At 38.7% G+C, this 16,499-nt stretch overlaps 4 protein-coding genes across 5 annotated transcripts; 1 reads left to right on the top strand and 3 right to left on the bottom strand.

Moving 5' to 3' along the window:
- Positions 1 to 31: 31 nt before the first annotated feature.
- Positions 32 to 803, bottom strand: LOC141831452 (desiccation protectant protein Lea14 homolog). The gene is made up of 2 exons (XM_074718811.1): positions 571 to 803; positions 32 to 492 (listed from the first exon to the last, which is right to left on the bottom strand). Exons 1-2 carry the CDS (start codon positions 774 to 776, stop codon positions 216 to 218), a joined length of 483 nt encoding a protein of 160 aa, XP_074574912.1. The 5' UTR covers positions 777 to 803; the 3' UTR covers positions 32 to 215.
- A 446-nt stretch (positions 804 to 1,249) lies between these two features.
- LOC141832531 (low affinity inorganic phosphate transporter 4-like) lies at positions 1,250 to 2,894 on the bottom strand. The gene is made up of 2 exons (XM_074720028.1): positions 1,771 to 2,894; positions 1,250 to 1,709 (listed from the first exon to the last, which is right to left on the bottom strand). The coding sequence occupies exons 1-2, from the start codon at positions 2,892 to 2,894 to the stop codon at positions 1,250 to 1,252; spliced, it is 1,584 nt and encodes a 527-aa protein (XP_074576129.1).
- A 4,099-nt stretch (positions 2,895 to 6,993) lies between these two features.
- LOC141831875 (uncharacterized) lies at positions 6,994 to 11,131 on the top strand. Its single transcript, XM_074719289.1, has 5 exons — positions 6,994 to 7,070; positions 9,551 to 9,610; positions 10,435 to 10,512; positions 10,589 to 10,764; positions 10,853 to 11,131. Exons 1-5 carry the CDS (start codon positions 7,049 to 7,051, stop codon positions 10,949 to 10,951), a joined length of 435 nt encoding a protein of 144 aa, XP_074575390.1. The 5' UTR covers positions 6,994 to 7,048; the 3' UTR covers positions 10,952 to 11,131.
- A 1,023-nt stretch (positions 11,132 to 12,154) lies between these two features.
- On the bottom strand, positions 12,155 to 15,668 carry LOC141831874 (uncharacterized). 2 transcript variants are annotated; one of them, XR_012602088.1, is made up of 6 exons: positions 15,306 to 15,668; positions 14,826 to 15,114; positions 13,812 to 13,862; positions 13,210 to 13,608; positions 12,696 to 12,786; positions 12,155 to 12,581 (listed from the first exon to the last, which is right to left on the bottom strand). XR_012602088.1 is itself a non-coding variant. In XM_074719288.1 (5 exons), the coding sequence occupies exons 1-5, from the start codon at positions 15,584 to 15,586 to the stop codon at positions 12,778 to 12,780; spliced, it is 1,029 nt and encodes a 342-aa protein (XP_074575389.1). In that variant the 5' UTR covers positions 15,587 to 15,668; the 3' UTR covers positions 12,155 to 12,777. The 2 variants fall into 2 exon arrangements, 1 of the variants encoding a protein (XP_074575389.1); XM_074719288.1 differs by having other exon boundaries at positions 12,155 to 12,786.
- Between the last annotated feature and the right edge of the window lie 831 nt (positions 15,669 to 16,499).

The raw sequence follows: 16,499 nt of genomic DNA, 5'->3' as shown, positions 1-16,499 counted from the left end.
TCAAATGTAGATGTGGTTTTGTTGATTGAGGTTTAAATTGGTTGGTCTGGATGGCTACAGAGGTATTGATCTGATTGAAAAGAAAATGCTAAAATTAAAAAGCATTTCCAGTGCATTTTTCTTTCAAACATAGATTTTTTATTTTTATAACTAATAAGTCCCTTCTGAAAACGAAACCGCCTGCCATCACCGTCCATCATCGTACCAATCAAATCTCAGTCGTCTGATCCGTCGCCGCCCAGTTTGAAGAGATCAGAGACGGTGGGCAGCTTGATCTCCCCCTTGACCGACAGAGGGATGGTCAGGTCGCCGACGATCGGCAGGTCGACGATCAGCCCCACGTCCAACTGGTAGTCAATGTCCCAATCGCGGCCGACGTCCTTCAGCACGCTGAGCATGAAATCGTACGGCACCTTCACCGGCACCTCCAACTTCGTCTCCCCGTTCGCCGCCAGCGAGCCCGGATCCGGTATCTTGCCCGAAGCTATCTCCCTTTACCCATTGAACAGATCAAAAATATCAATTAAATTCTATTTAATTAAAAATACTCTCAAGGTTTCAGTAAAAAACCTGCCGGCGCTTTTGAGGGAGAAGGAGACTTCACAGATGGGGATGGAGCGGGAGTAGGGATTGTGGACGGCGACGTCGCTGTGGAATAGGAAGGAGTCTCGGGAGAAGGACTTGATGGAGACGGCGGCAAGGGAGGCCTCCGGTTTCGGCACGCCGGCGATCTTCTCCGCCACGAACTCCTTTGCCTTGTCGAACAAACTCGCCATTATATCTCGCTATATATAGTTATGGTCTTCTTCTTCTTCTTCTACGTCGTCATGGAGCGACGGCGACGGAGAATATATATAGAGGGAGAGAAGTCAACGCATCGATGGGGGAGGAGGAAGTCAACGCATCGATGGCGCTGATCGGATCGCACGCGTATTGTGAGCTGTGGATTTGAGATTTGAATAGAAACCATGTGAAGTATATCGCCGACAAGGCAAGGAATATGTAATATATTTGCTGAAAAAAAAAAAATATATATATATATATATATATAGTAAAGTTTAAAAATATTTATTACCATATTTATTTGGACGATTTACCTAAAAAAATAATTATTATACTTGATAACATATCGAACTTTGTGGCTAGATTTAGCAATTATGCTTAATTAATATTTTACATTATTCCATTAATACATGCGTGTCATACATATCATTTCATTCATTTGGCCAACATACGGGTAACGATAACTTCACATGGCGGAGCTCTTCTCGACGTCGATGTCGGCAGAAGCTTTGGCTCTTTCGTTCTCACCGGAGATCTCCTCGAGGGACCGGCCCTTGGTCTCCGACACAAGGAAGGTGAAGAAGAATCCGAGCAGGTTGGTGAAGGCAAGGACGATAAGGGCTTTGCGGATTTTATCGGTCTCCTGATTCAGTGTGTAACTCTGCACGACGAATGCGGCGATGAGGGCGCCGGCCTTTCCGGAGGCGGCGCTAATGGCGTGGCAAGTGGAGCGGATGCGGGTTGGGAAGAGCTCCGCCGGCAGCACGAAGGTGGTGCTGTTGGGGCCGAAGTTGGCGAAGAAGAAAGTGAGAGCGAAGAGAGCGGCAAAGAGGGCGGCGTTATGATCGCGCAGATAGCCATATAGGACGCCCATGATCAGCATGAACAAGGACATCATGAAGAAGCCGATGAGTTGGATCAAATACCTAAATCAATTCAAAATTAATCAGTTTAATCCAATTGCGTTAGTTTGATTCGTCTGTTTACCTTCCGATCTTTTCGATGTAGTAGACGGTGAACCAGTAACCGGGGAAGGTGCCGAACATGGCGACGATGGTCATGGCTCGCGAAATCTCGAACACCTCTTCGAGTGCGTTCACGTCTTTCGCGGCACTCGTGAGGTTGACTGCCTGGAAGATGTCTTTCTGCGTCAAATTCTGACTGTAGAACGCGATGTCGAGGAGGAACCACGTGGTTGTTGTCCCCACCAAATGCCGCCCGTGCCGGCGGAGGAACTCCCCGGACCAGAGCGAGTACTCGTTGGCCGCCTTCATCTGCCCTACCTTCTCCGGCTCCGCCTCCATCTTCACCTCCAGCACCCGCGCCATGTCCTGTGCAGCCTGCTTCGCGTCCCCGGCAATCAGCGCCGTGTATCGCGCAGTCTCCGGCATCTTCATCCGCCAGTAGAACGTCACCATCGCGGGCAGAGCCCCCAGCATCAGCACGATTCGCCACATGTAGTCCGCCGCTGCTTGGGTGGACCTCGCCGGGTCGTCCTTGAACGCCGGCGCCGGGTTGTAGCGCAGGAACACCGCCGACAGCGTCATCGACACCAGTCCGGCGAAGATGATCCCGACGCCCTGCATGGCGAACACCGCCGCGATGAACGCGCCACGTGTCGTCTTGTTGGCGTACTCCGACATTATGGTGGCGGAGAGAGGGTAGTCTCCGCCGATGCCGAACCCGAGCCAGAAGCGGAAGAAGCAGAGGGTGATGATGACCGGCTTGTGGGCCCTGGCCGGGTCGCCGCGGGATCCGCCGAAGGATAGGCCAGAGCAGATAGCGCAGACGGCCATGAGGATGAGAGTAATACCGTAGACGCGCTTGCGGCCGAGCTTGTCACCGAGCCAGCCGAAGACGAGTTGGCCGGAGAGTGTGCCGACCAGGGCCACCCCGATGACGGCGTTGTTTATGTCGCGGGGGAGCTTCCCTGGGGCCTTGTGGTCGTCACTGGTGAAGTAGAGGCGGCCCAGGAGCTTCGAGAGAGTGGAGATGCAGAAGAGGTCGTACGCGTCGGTGAAGAAGCCCATGCCGGCGATCACGATCGCCGTGATGTGGTACCACTGCGTCCTGGCAGAGTCCAAGGCATTGAGCACTGCGATCGAGGACATAATTAATGATCAGCTACTACTCGATCAATTTCCCTGAGATTGTGGAAGATTTAGAGAGTGATTTATATAGTGTTGAATCGAAACAATGGGGTTTCAATCTTCGAGGTGATCGAGGGAGAAGGGGAGCTCGAAGAGCATATTCCATTGTGTTTTAAGTTAGAGTTGGATTAGAGAAAAGAAAGTTTCGATAGGATGTAAGATCATAGTTTGGATTTTGTTGAAGGTGTTTTTTGTTTTTACGTAATTCTTTAAGATTGGATTATTTAGCAATTACATGAAATTTGTTTTATAATTTTTTGAAGAAATTACTCTGATAAGCTTAACCCCCACCTGAACTCATGCCATCAACCTGCCCCCAAAATATATCTTTTGATTTTTAGATTACTAGTAATTATCTGACAAGGTGTTATACCATTTGCTTGAAACTTGGATTGGTTAGTCCTAAGTTTGAGTTCCATACTCTAATTCAGCAAATGTCAATTGGGAATACTGATTTTCCTTCTGCACTCATTTCAGCAGAATTGGGAATACTGATTTTCCTTCTGCACTCATAGAATGGCATACCTTGGTATTGAGGAATTAGGTGTTGTTGAAGGATTAAATCTCTGTTTGATGGACTAATACCAGATTAACAACAACCCATCTCTACAAAAAAAAAAAAAAGAAATTTGGGAAGAATGTTGCACCAAATAATTTTTGTGACTAATTAGTAATAAAAATTAAGATGAAATACTGTTTATTTATTAATTGACGATAACTTTTACAATAAAAATAATTTAATTACAGAATTAGTAATATATAAATTTCATCATCATGAAAAAATTATTTTTACTGTAAAAGTCATCATAAATTTACGATGAAATACTGTTTATTATCGCCAAATCAGTGACAATAAAATATTCGTTGCAAATTGACAATGAATATTTTATTTGTTATAAATTAACGATGAAAAATTAATTCACCACGAATTTGGTGACAAAAGAATAATTCCTCGCAAATATACGATGAAATATTAATCCGCTGCTCATTTATATTGGCAATGAAAATCAAATTCATTGTCAAATTTAGAGCATTAAATTCTAAATTCTCAATATGCATTTTCTCTTCTTTCTCACTCTCGTGCTGATCTCCCAACGTCGTCGTCACCCTCCCTGTTCACTAGTTGCTTGTTCTCTCCAACGAGCGTAGCATATGACAACTCAGTGGTTCATCCCCCCCCCCCCCCCCCCCCCCCCCCCCCCCCCCCCCCCCCCCCCCCCCCCCTCCGCCCGTCGAGATGATCACCGATCGGGTCCACACGACGTCGGCGGTTGGCAGCTGCCCTTGGTCTGGTGGCTGCGGACAGTTGACCACTAGCAGTTGCCCACAAGTACCCGTAGGTAGCTGATCGCTGGCAACCGGCCTTAGCCCGGTGGGCGTGGGCCAACGACCGCAAGGTGCATGTTGGCTAGTGACTGTAGGCCGTCGGGCGTTGGTAACAGCCTACCGCCCACTGGTCATGAGGTCATCGACCGCGAGGCCGCTAGCCGGTGGCTACGAGGCCCACACTAGCTACAAGCCTCGTGCGAGGCAAAGCTCCTCTTTGGTCGCGAGCTCGCCACCCATTGCGAGCCTGCTCCGCCACAAGCTCGATTGGCTATAAGCTCGCCTGTTTGCAAGCTGATCCTTGGTCACGAGCTCTGCTAACTCCTAACTAATTAATTTTGTAAATCTTTCATTTACACATGCATTTTTTTTATTAGTGATGTTAATTTGTTTCGAATAGGATTAGTGAGGTCAAATAATACGATAGAGTTTGAAAATTCATATTAGAAGAAGTAAATCTTTACATATATAATTTTGTATTAGTTTATACGATATTCTGATGCAAAAAGAGAAGAAAACTAAAAATAAAAGGAATGTCTCTCGAGAAAGAAGAGGACAATGATTACTTATAGTATCTTTCTCTTGTCTTGAGACAGTTTGATATAGATATTTTCATTTAGATATAATGACTTATTGAACTGAATATTAGATTGGAATGTTGGATATTTTTATATATGATGGTTTGAGATTATTTAAGTTGGTTTATTTTGTATTTGTATTGTTATGTGTTGTATGAATATAATGTAATAGAATTGTGTATGTATTTAAGTTAAAATTGTATTGGTAAATGTTTGAGATCATTTTATATTTATTTTGAAGATTATGTAAGTTATTATATTGTATGTGTATATGTTTTGTAATATATGAATTGAAATTGTGTATGTTGATTTGACATAAATAAAGTTTGATTGTTTTGTTTGTATATATTGTTGTATACACGATAACCTGTAGAAATAGAGAGGATCTTTAGAAAAAGTTACATTTTAAGATGAATTTTACGATAAAAATATTTTCGTGAAAAACATATCATAAGTCACTGTGTATCGTAATTGACGACGAAACCCTAAATTGGTTACAGATTAGCGATGAATTTCGTGACGAAAAAATTATTTGTTGTGAAAATTTATGATAAAATTTTATTTTTTTTCATTGCAGAACTTGGCAACGATTTATTTGAGATGATAATTATTTTGAAGCAATGTTTGTCGTAAATATTTTTCTTGAGGATTTGTTGGCTCTTCTTTTCCCTCACTTCTCTTCATCAGTGAGGCAAGGAACTTTTGTTGTTGTCCATTCTTGCAGAAAACTCCGTAGTGCTTGCAGGAACTCTAATCAACGACAAGTAAAACACAATAGTATTGGCTCTCGATTCAGGTCAATCCTTCCGTTGCCGTTGTATTCAGTTTTAGATTTGTAGCTATATTAATGATGTTAACTAAATCCTATAGATACAATATTCATTTAGTTCGATGTATCACTTCTACTTCTAGTTGTCCTACAACCAAATCATTTAAGTGGTAATTAAGCCATTGCAGTAAAAGAAATGGTCTTCAGCCATGATGTTGAGAAGGTACCAAATGTAGTTTTGCTTAAAAGGAAAAAAAATAATGTAATTGCATTTGTCAAAAATGGAGTGAAAATTTCAATCAAATGGCCCTTTTGATCGCGGCCGGCCCATTGGCTCCGCCACACGGAGGCGGCGGCGATCGGCATGGCGCTGAAACTCCCGCTGCTCCTTTGAACACACGCGTCAAGTGATTGATGTCGTTGAAGCGATCGAATTCGAATTTGGTCGCTAATTAGCGACCGAATATGAATTCTGTCGCTAATGACGGAATCTGAATTCGATCGCTAAATTTAGGTCGTTAACCGATTTCAAATTCCATCGCTAATTTTAGCGATCGAATTCATATTCCGTCGCTAAAATTAGCGATCGAATTCGAATTCGGTCGCTATTTTAGCAACGGAATTCAAATTCGGTCGCTAATTTTAGCGACCGAATCCCAATTCGGTCGCTAAATCTAATTATTTTATGATTTTTTGAATCGGTCGCTAATTGAATTTAGCAACCGATTAACGACCGAAAATTCGGTCACCAATCGGTGTTTTTTTTTTTTTTTTTGTAGTGGCCCGATTGGTTCGAACGTTGTCCAATCATTGAACGGTTCTGATGGTCAGATTAGAAGCTTCTTTTGAAAAAGTGTAACAGATAAGCATGGCAAACTAGCGGGACGCTAAGTAAACGTAGCCATTCAAACGACCACAAAGTAGCGTGATCCACACGATACAAATTGTTGCAATAAAAAAAAATCCAAACACAATCTATAGGACGACTGGGGGAGGAGGAGCCTCGCCGGCGGCATGCTCTTCCTCCTGGGCCTCGCTTGCTCACTACGGCCATTCATCGAACGACTGGTGGGCATGCCCTGGGAGGAGTAACAGGTTGGCGGGAGATCTCAATCAGCCCGCAGATCGGACGGCTCTTACTCATGCATGACGTCATTGCCAAAGCTGGCCTCCGAATATTCTTCCGGATAATTTTAAACCTTCGTGGGCAAAGTTGGAAATTGCATTCCCGGGCCCACGTAAATCCTCAACGCCTCTTATTCTCGATGCTTCTGGAACGAATAAGCTTGTAAATAATACAATGTTAAGGGCCAACATAGAAATTCGATTCTCAAACAGACCCCTCCTCCTCTTCTATATAAACTCCCCCACCGTCTAATTTCTTTCCGAACTTTCTAGGTTTTCGTTTGTCGGCTCTTCCGCTCTCCTATTGATTAGCGATCATGCCTCGCCGTAGCTCCGGTGGTATGTTTCAATATCTAGTTCTTCTTTTATTATCTACTGCCTCGTTAGGGATTGGATCATTAGGTGCTTCGTGTTTTGTTTCTTGGTTTTCTTAATTTTTTCCAGAGTTTTCGAATGGTTTTGTTCCTTTGATGCTTCCTTTGGATAGATCTGATTATTTGTTTGACTGTTGTTCTGAACAAGTGGAACCATAGAATGGAAACAAACCTTGGTAGGGGATGCCGAGCGAAAGGTTTTCTAATCATTTGTTCTCATAGGGATGGGATTAGGGTCAGATCTTGGGCTCTATTGAGTTAAGAATGTTTTCTGCGCAGGTTTTTTTCTTTTTCTATTCAATTAGTAAAAAATAAATCTCATAGATTGTTAGTGATTGTTATGCTCAATGTTGTTACATAGGGATGGGATCACGGTCAGTTCTTGGCCTCGATTGAGTTAAGAATATTTTCTGCGCAAGTTGTTTTTCTTCATTATTCAACTAGTTTAAAATAGATCTCAAACATGACTAAAGATTGTTAGATATTGTTATGCTGGTTGTTGTTACAATAATCGTGCAATAGGTGCCTGTGCTGAGATTGGTGTTCGATGGAAGTGATTAAATCGTGTAATAGATGCCTGTACAGAGATTGGTGTTTGATGGAAGTAATTAACCTTACTGTATGTTTCCCTTGTGTAGATTGATCTTGAGAAACAATAGTTATTGAGGACTAGGGATCTTTGATATCTACTTTGACAAATATATTGATATCTCTTCTGTGATTTTAATTCTGGAAATACATGATAAATAATTGTTTGAGAATATAAATTAAGAGATATGGTAATAGACTCTTCAAATGTGATTCACTGGCATTTATTGTTTGTCTAATTGCTAGATAAATGTGTGATAAGGGAATATGTCTGGCCAGTTGGAAAGAATAGAAATTTTTTAGTCCGATTTCTCTCAAAAGTTTGGTTACCCTTGTTTTGCAATTGGAACTGAAGATGGTGGCAATGTGGTGAATCAATAACGAATATATTTCCACTTTGTACGGATTGAATGCGATTAATTAAAAAAATGAACTGAATGAAAAGTTTGGTAGTGTGTCTATCCGCTGAATCTGTCCCAATTTATAATATAGTTAACAAAAGACCACCTCTTTTTGCATACTTAACTTGATATATTGGATGTGGTTTTTTATAAATTCTTAATTACCTATTTGTTAACTATATACATATTTTATTTAATAAGTTTAACTGTGGTTGAAAGTATATATTGATTGAAATTTAAGAAACCTAAGCACTAACGAAGTGAGGAATTTTGTTAAATCAATCTCATATGAAGTGTCAAATTAAATGATTGAGTGTTGATTTATAAGATTTGCAATTATTAGCATTTTCTGTTTGTGGAATACAAGAATTAAACTATTTTATTCAGTTATTACATATAATCAGTTGGAAACTTACATATTTGATGTTCCAAAATAATGCAAATCTGTCTTATGTTAAGTTTTCATTTATGTATTTGTGGGCAAACAAAAAGCAAGTTTATTAGGATTTACAGATGATGCCTTTTCACTTTGATGCTAATTCTGTGGAATCATTGTTTTAAATGTTTTGCCTAGTTGCTTTGCAGCCCTTTTAAAAAGTAGCCCAGGTGGACTGCCTAGGTGACTCGTGCAAGTTTAATGAAAACAGTTTGTTTTTTTAGTAAGTTCAAGTAATTAATCTGTGCCCTGAATGTATTGAATGGTTTAATCAGATGACACTGAAACATTGTCATGAACATGCCAAAATTATATACAATAAAAAGACATTTAAATTATCTCTGTTTACAAGCATCCCAAATGCTTGGAATGATTGTAATACAATAGACAACTGAAACATCGTCATGAAGATATGAAAATCATTTAAAAAATGGAAAGACACGGACCAATTTAACCTAATCAAGCCTCGCTCAAACTTTTGAACGTTTAAATCTAAATCAACCATACAGTTGATCTTTGAACACACTTTTTGGATACTATATGAACCCACTACCTAATCGTGTTCAAATATTCACCTTAGATGAAAAAAATGAGCACCTGAGTTAAATTTGTAAAATAAGTAGGTACCCATGCGATTTTAAGTAAACCTGCACATTATGACCTGATTTTTAGTTGTAATCAGGTATGTGAATCCGATTTCAACGAGTTGGGTACCCATTGCCATCCATATAGTGAAAAGCTTTAACTGTCAATCATTACAAATGTCATGGCTATCTTTTTTCTATCCTCGTGAAGGGGTGGACTTTACGCTGCATTCTTGTAATCCCAATCCTTTAGTAGATCTGTTTGTGCTATGCTGAATAGTTTCTTTGCATTATTTTTTGATCCGTCTATAACATGATCCCATAGATCTCTGTTTTCTTGTTTATGCACTTTTTGATTTTTTGTTTTTCTGACCTTATGTTGTATGTGTTATATTTTCTCTGCTCTATGTCACACGTGTCTAACCTGATTTAATAGGTCGTTCTGCCCCTCGTGCTGCTCCACGCCCGGCTCCCGTGAGGAATCCTCCACAACCTGGTATATGCTTCACTCTTTTCGAACATTCTTCATCAGTTACAGGTTTTGAATACGTACTGAGAACAATGAATGCTTTAGTTAACGAAATACTAAAAATTCAATCAAATGTAATCACCACCTCAAAGCTACATTTGCTCATTGTTAGCTGGTTTTCTCATCTCATTGCTTCTTTTATTAATTAGTTAATGAAATTTAAATTTTGTAAAAATTATTAAATGACCCATGCATGTACCCTGAATAGTCAGAAAATGGCTGTGCTTACTGCTTACCAAAAAAGTTACATTGTGATATTATTATAATAATGTAATCCATAATTAAAATGAATTATTCCTATTACATCATTAATAGCTGCGCAAAGCAGATAGTATCAAAACAAACTGAGTGAATATCATAGTTTCCTCTGATTTAGGAGAATAATTTGAGTGAATATCATACTTTTGCAGGAATATTATCTTATTTTTTTAGATCACCATCACTTTATATCTATCCTCTTCATCTTGAATGTATAGTCTTAGCTTCTGAATTGTGCTTGATTGCATCTCCGTTGTTACATTGTATCTCATTTCTAATCCGTGACCAGTTAATCGAATGCATCTCCGTTGTTACATTGTATCTCATTTCTAATCCGTGACCAGTTAATCGAATGGCTTCATTGATGTCTCCGAAACTATTTTGTCCAATATTCTGGATTTTATTCTCTGCAATGTCCAAACACGTTTAGTTCTATTGCTTGACTTCTGTGTTAGTTTGGTTTGAATGTTCACCCTTTTTGTAATAATACGCGAGAAAACTTAGAATTCCAACCGTTGATTTATGAGCTGCAGTTCATCATGCGCCACCTCCAGCTCCTGTTCAGGCTGGTGGGTCAGTCCTCGGAGGAATCGGATCCACCATCGCTGAAGGTTCATCATCTCTTCGCTCAAATATAATTTTGCTGATCTAATAGCAAATCTTTAATGTTTTAGTTCCTCTTATCAGGGATGGCATTTGGCACGGGCAGTGCTATGGCTCACAGGGTAGTAGATGCCGTTATGGGGCCTCGCACCATCCAGCACGAGACTGTGGTATCTGAAGCTGCAGCAGCCGCTCCTGCAGCCACAATGGGCAATGCTGGCACTGACGCATGCGGTGTTCACTCGAAAGCTTTTCAGGATGTATGTTACCACTCTCTTCCCCCCTCGTAACTTATTTTGGACGATGACCTTATATAAATGTTGCTGACTAAACTTTTGCATATACCAGTGCATTAACAATTTTGGGAGCGACATCAGCAAGTGCCAATTTTATTTGGATATGCTCCATGAATGCCGCCGAGGGTCTGGTGCTTCTTTCAACGCTTGATCTAAATTTCCATCTTGATGCTTTTGCTCTTGCAGACGCATACGTGAGTTTGAATTCGTCACTGCTAGAAACCAAACATGCGTAAATTATTTATGATGTTCAAATAAGGTTACTTGAAACCAAACAGATGAACTAAGCTCGTAAATTATTTTTATTTATTAAGTGCATGCCATTATTTTATTTTATACAAGTTGAATTATTTTTATTGTGCTCTTTTGAAATTCTTTTAAAATAAAAAATCTTCATTTTGCATTTTAAACGTAATGTTCATTTTTTAAAATTAAAAATATCTCTTTTTTAAAACTAAAAAAATATTTTTTTGTATTTTTAATTTTATAAATTTTATTTTAAAAATTAAAATTCGTTTTTAAAATTCTATTTTAAAATATTTATTTTTGTATTTTTATTTTATAAATTCTATTTTTATTTCTCTTTATTCTTTATTTTTAAAACGAACATTTCTTTTTATTGTGTTCTTTTTAAAACTGCATGCCAAATAATCAACTAAGTTAAATTACGATCGTAAATGGTGCTTCTCTATTAAAAGTTAACTTATTTTTATTGTGCTCTTTTGAAATTCTTTTAAAATTAATTTTAATTTATTTTGTTTTTAAAATTCTATTTTAAAATATTTATTTTTGAATTTTTATTTTATAAATTCTATTTTTATTTCTCTTTATTTTTAAAATTTCTTTTTAAAAACCAAATAATCAACTAAGTTAAATTACGATTAAATGGTGCTTTTTTAATTAACTTAAAAATTCTTTTAAAATTAAAATTTATTTTGCATTTTTAAAATTTCATTTCTTTTTTTTTAATTTTAAAACTGAAATTATTTATCTTGTATTTTTAATTTATAAATTCTATTTTAAAAATTAAAAACCCATGTTAAATTCTTTATTTTTAAAACGAATATTTCTTTTAGAAAGTTACACTGAAACTATTTGGTTTTGGAAAACAAAAATCGTTTAGCAGCTCAGATGATAAAGTTTTAACAAATCATAAGACATTTTTGTCTAATAGAAATAAGGTTTATTAGAAATAAAAACGTTTGTTGAAAGCTCGATAACGCATTTGTTTGACAAGAAAAAATAAAGGAACAAAAGAATGAAAATCAGAGAATGACTAATGCATTTCATTCTTATTTGATCGCACTACTACTAAACGACAGTTGAATTAACTTTGTACGACCAAACAACTTGCTGTAGCTAATTTGACCATCATCTTTCCGGCAGATCCTAGTAACGATCGCACAAGTCCAACTTCCACTTAGCCCACTTGATTTACATGACAAATCTCTAACTTGGTAAACCATGCTCCATTTACCAAACTCTCTTATCTTGTTCACCGATCTGCTCAATCATTTTGGCTCACTTAATCAATCTATTTGTTCAGTCAACCCACTTGATCAAGTCTGTCTCAATCAACCTATTCATCCTACCTAACCCAGTATTAGACTGATACAATTAATATAATCATAACCAGTGGGGTGGTGAACACAAGGCGATTTTATATTTTACTCCTTAAATTAATAATTTATCCTATCCAACCTAACTTTCTAGATCTGCCACTGATTATAACCTGCAGGAGAAATGTTTCAATCAGTTGCTCAAGGGTGATCCATAGCATTCTACACTACCAAATATATAGCCTAAGTAGCGCGCCCGCCGACAATAAAAGAAATCAATTAGATGGCAAACAGACGAGCATATGAGCAGTTAATGGAGCTGCCTAAAGAAATTACCAGCCAGCATTGCAATTTGCAATGGTCCAAGCTGAGGCATCATGATGGCAGCATTCCTGGTATTTTCTTACTTGGCATATATTCAATGGTTCTGCACACACAGAATCACACAAAGCATATGATGATACAGTAATAAAACGAGGTGATAGCGGAGAACAACGATTGAAAAGGATGATAACAATAACACAGGCACACTGAAATATGCTAATGAACTTTGTTTACTACTGTGAAGGCAATGCATATCATAGAGTCAATTAATCACCTCAGGTAAACACAAGAAACCTTATATATTATTTTAATCATTTCCTACTTTAAAATCAAATTGATTCTATTTGCTTAAGACATTCTTTGGAGGTAAAATTTATTTATCTAAGCTGGTTATTTGCATTGGCTTGGCTTCATTCACAACTATCATTGTGGAGCTACTTTATTTTTCTATTATATTCAACATTAGAAGAGAGAAAAAATGCAATAAACACGAATGTAGAGACTAACAATAGAATGATTATCTTACATGTTTCTGTAATTCAGGTTGTAGCATAAACAGAAATATTCCTCCGGCGACCGAAACATTAAGGGACTCAAAACCACCAGCCATGGGTATGCTCACTAGCTCGCAGGTCTGGACAGTTTGCTCAGACAGACCCTTCCCTTCACTGCCTAATACCAAGCATAGGGGTTTACCTGCCAAGAACTCCACGAGTTCATGAGATAGTGAGCGAGTTACCTTGGATCCGTTCACAGTACGCTCAGGGTGACCTGCCAATAGCTTCATATCATGTTTAGACTTTAGAGCTAGTAGGTGAGACCAGGAACCAGAAACTAGAGGGAGTTGAAAGGAAGCTCCACGGGCTGCTCGAAGGGCTTTTTCGTTGAAGGGATCACAGCAGCTAGGAAGCAGAAAAGCACCATCCTGTGTTTGAGATAAGTTAATTTGTTGCAAGAAAGTTAATTTGTTGCTTACTTAACAGAATTAAAATGGTATAGAATTCCATTCATGTTAAGTAGATGAGTGAATTTTTGATGCATTTGTATTGTAAAATTTCAAAAATACTACAGGAGGATAATATATTGAAGATAAGGAATCTTGATTGGCTGTTGTATTATGTAGCTTACCCATTGGAATGCCATGGCAGATCTTAGTAAAGTGCCTAGGTTACCAGGGTCCTGCCGTAAAAAAAAAAAGCTTATATTAGGTTGGGAATTATAAGATTAAACATATTGAAAGAACTATCAGTTGATCAAAATCCATCTTAAGATATGAGTATTTTATGCTTTTAAAATTGTTGTTGAAATTTAGAAGAGTGACCCCATTAATACAGTGAAGAATTAACTTCAGAAGTAGAAAACGGTGAAGGATAATACTCAGAAAGCGGTGAAGGATAATACTCGATCATGTTTCCTTAAACTTCACTGTGCAAGATATAAAATTATGGTGGCTAAATGTATTACAACTATATGGCACAATCTAGAAAATAGAAATAAAAATCAAGAAAGGGTGGAGTCAAGCTAACAAGTAAAGAAGCTACAAGTAGGAGATTATACAAGGATTGAATAATTTGCAGATAAAAGCATTGTAACTGGAAGACAAGTAGGAAATTTTATGATTTCTATGAAAAAAATTCCAAGTTCCAAGTCTAAACTCTATTCTTAAAAAACCTGTGGCCAACATATGCAGATTGAAGTTCATGGCAGGGATACTGTAACAATCTTGGACATAGATACTATGAATGCAAGAGCTCTAAACTCCGAAGAACCAAAACTATCACACATGAAAGGTAATGCAAAATATATTACAACTTGATGAGGAGCTCAAGAAGAACAATCTCTTTAATATTATCTAAGTCATGCCAATTTACGGTATTAAAATAGAATTGAGCGAAATATAGGTTCATTGTTGGGGTTTCTTTTTTGCAGCACTAAGAGCATTCTTTCAGCTATGTAAAACCAATTAAGTTCACAAGCATCGGCATAAATAATCAAACTACTATGATCAGTGGAAACTTTAAGAAATCTGATAAAGCCCTCAAAGTGTAATGTCAAAGGAGTATTGTGTCATGTTTGCCGATCATACTAAGAGAAAAATCAGTATGGTACAAGTAGACCCTTGGAAGAAATGAAATTTAGTACCTGGATCCCGTCAAGGACCAACAGCCGGTGAGGCAAAGGAAAGCAATGCTGATTAATTTCATCATTCTCCTCAAGGTTTAAGAAACTTCTAGGGAGCTTCATAAGAGCAATAGCTTCGGTTGAATCAACCGACTGAATACCAGAAACCTTCCTCATTATGGCAGGGCTCACATTCACAACCGAAGTGGATGAAGGGAACCCTTCAGGGGCTTCTGCACCATCCACCAAAAGAAGGCAATCCACCAAAGAATAATCCTCGTGCTTCAGTTTCAGAAACCGGCATATCTCCCTGAATATTTTTGTTCAAATAAAAAGACCAATTTGTTCAGTTGTAAGTTCGAAAGTCCATTAAATTTAGAACAAAAAAAAATCCAGATATCTGCAACAACACTAACCCCCCAAAAATTAATAGGCGCAAACTGGTAAGCTATTAAAAATTTCTAATTACTCTAAAAGCACAAGAGCGGAGGGAAGTCTTACAGGATGGGGGTGAGGCCGACGACGAGGGCGGAACCGCAGGAGCGACGGTATGAGGAGCTGGTCCGGAGCTTGACGCAGTGCTTAACGAATGGGTTGGACGCGCTCGTTATCCTCGCAGGCAACCTCAGAAATGGAGGAGAGAAAGGTGCGAGTTGCTCCTCGCCCTCGCTATCTGACACTCTTCTTCCTCTTCCTTGACTTCGGATGTTGGGAGAGGGAGAAGACAAGTTAGCCAACGAGCAGGAGACGGACCGTAGGGTTGGACATGCAGCCATCGACATCTCTCTCTCCCTTTCTCCCTATCTTCCTTCTCGGCCGAGGTCTTCTGTGGTTGCGAGGGATCACATCACAGGACCAAGGGTGGCTCAATTAAGGCCCAAAACTTGGTTTGCGATGTCGTCCCAGATTACAGCCCAAATCAAGCAACATAATAAAACTGAGATAATCGATAACCAACGAGCAAATTTGTGACGCGTTCTACAGGTTGTCATGTAATAAATTATAAGTTTTCGTTCCTAAATTCTGTACTTTAAAATTTATAGACTAACGCAACTATTACATCGAAAGACAAATCAGGCCAACCCATTTAACTAGGCCGAAGTGCAAAAGTAAATAAATAGAGAAGAGAAGCACAGGCAAATGAGAGGTGAATCATCACGTACCATGAGTAACCCCTCATCGGAGGACAAGTCGAACTGGACTAGCAAATTTAACTAAACGGGTAGGTTGGTCAAATTGCAGAAGTAGATGGAACCTGAAAATCAATTGAAAAGGCCAGATAAATTGACTTGGACAAGTAGACTCCGACCAGTTGAATTAAGCAAAATCAACAAAGTGATCAAGCTAGTCAAGCATAACCAGCTACTTGGAGTTTAGTGGATCCCAAACTGAATAGCCAGACATATAGGTTTAGAAAAATACACTAGACAAATTTAGTAGAATGAACAGGCTAAGTTAGTTGTGCAAGATGATCGAGTTAAAGATATTTTGGCTGGACCAATTGTATTACATACAAACATAATTATTTTGTTTTACCAATATAATTTATTTGGCAAGGATAATTTTCTCTAAGCTCAAGCACGCCATAAGTATTGAGATTGGTAACTCTCCTCCCACCAGCTCAAGCTTGATTTAGCATATTGAATGTGGATTAGTAATCTGAAGCTACATCGACCCCATTTGATAGTCTTTTCC

Source organism: Curcuma longa, chromosome 7, assembly GCF_044706935.1.
Source record: "Curcuma longa cultivar G26 ecotype Majalengka, Jawa Barat chromosome 7, ITB_CL_G26_1.1, whole genome shotgun sequence".
In the NCBI taxonomy this organism is placed as follows: Eukaryota; Viridiplantae; Streptophyta; class Magnoliopsida; order Zingiberales; family Zingiberaceae; genus Curcuma; species Curcuma longa.
This window is presented reverse-complemented; position numbering and strand designations above follow the sequence as displayed.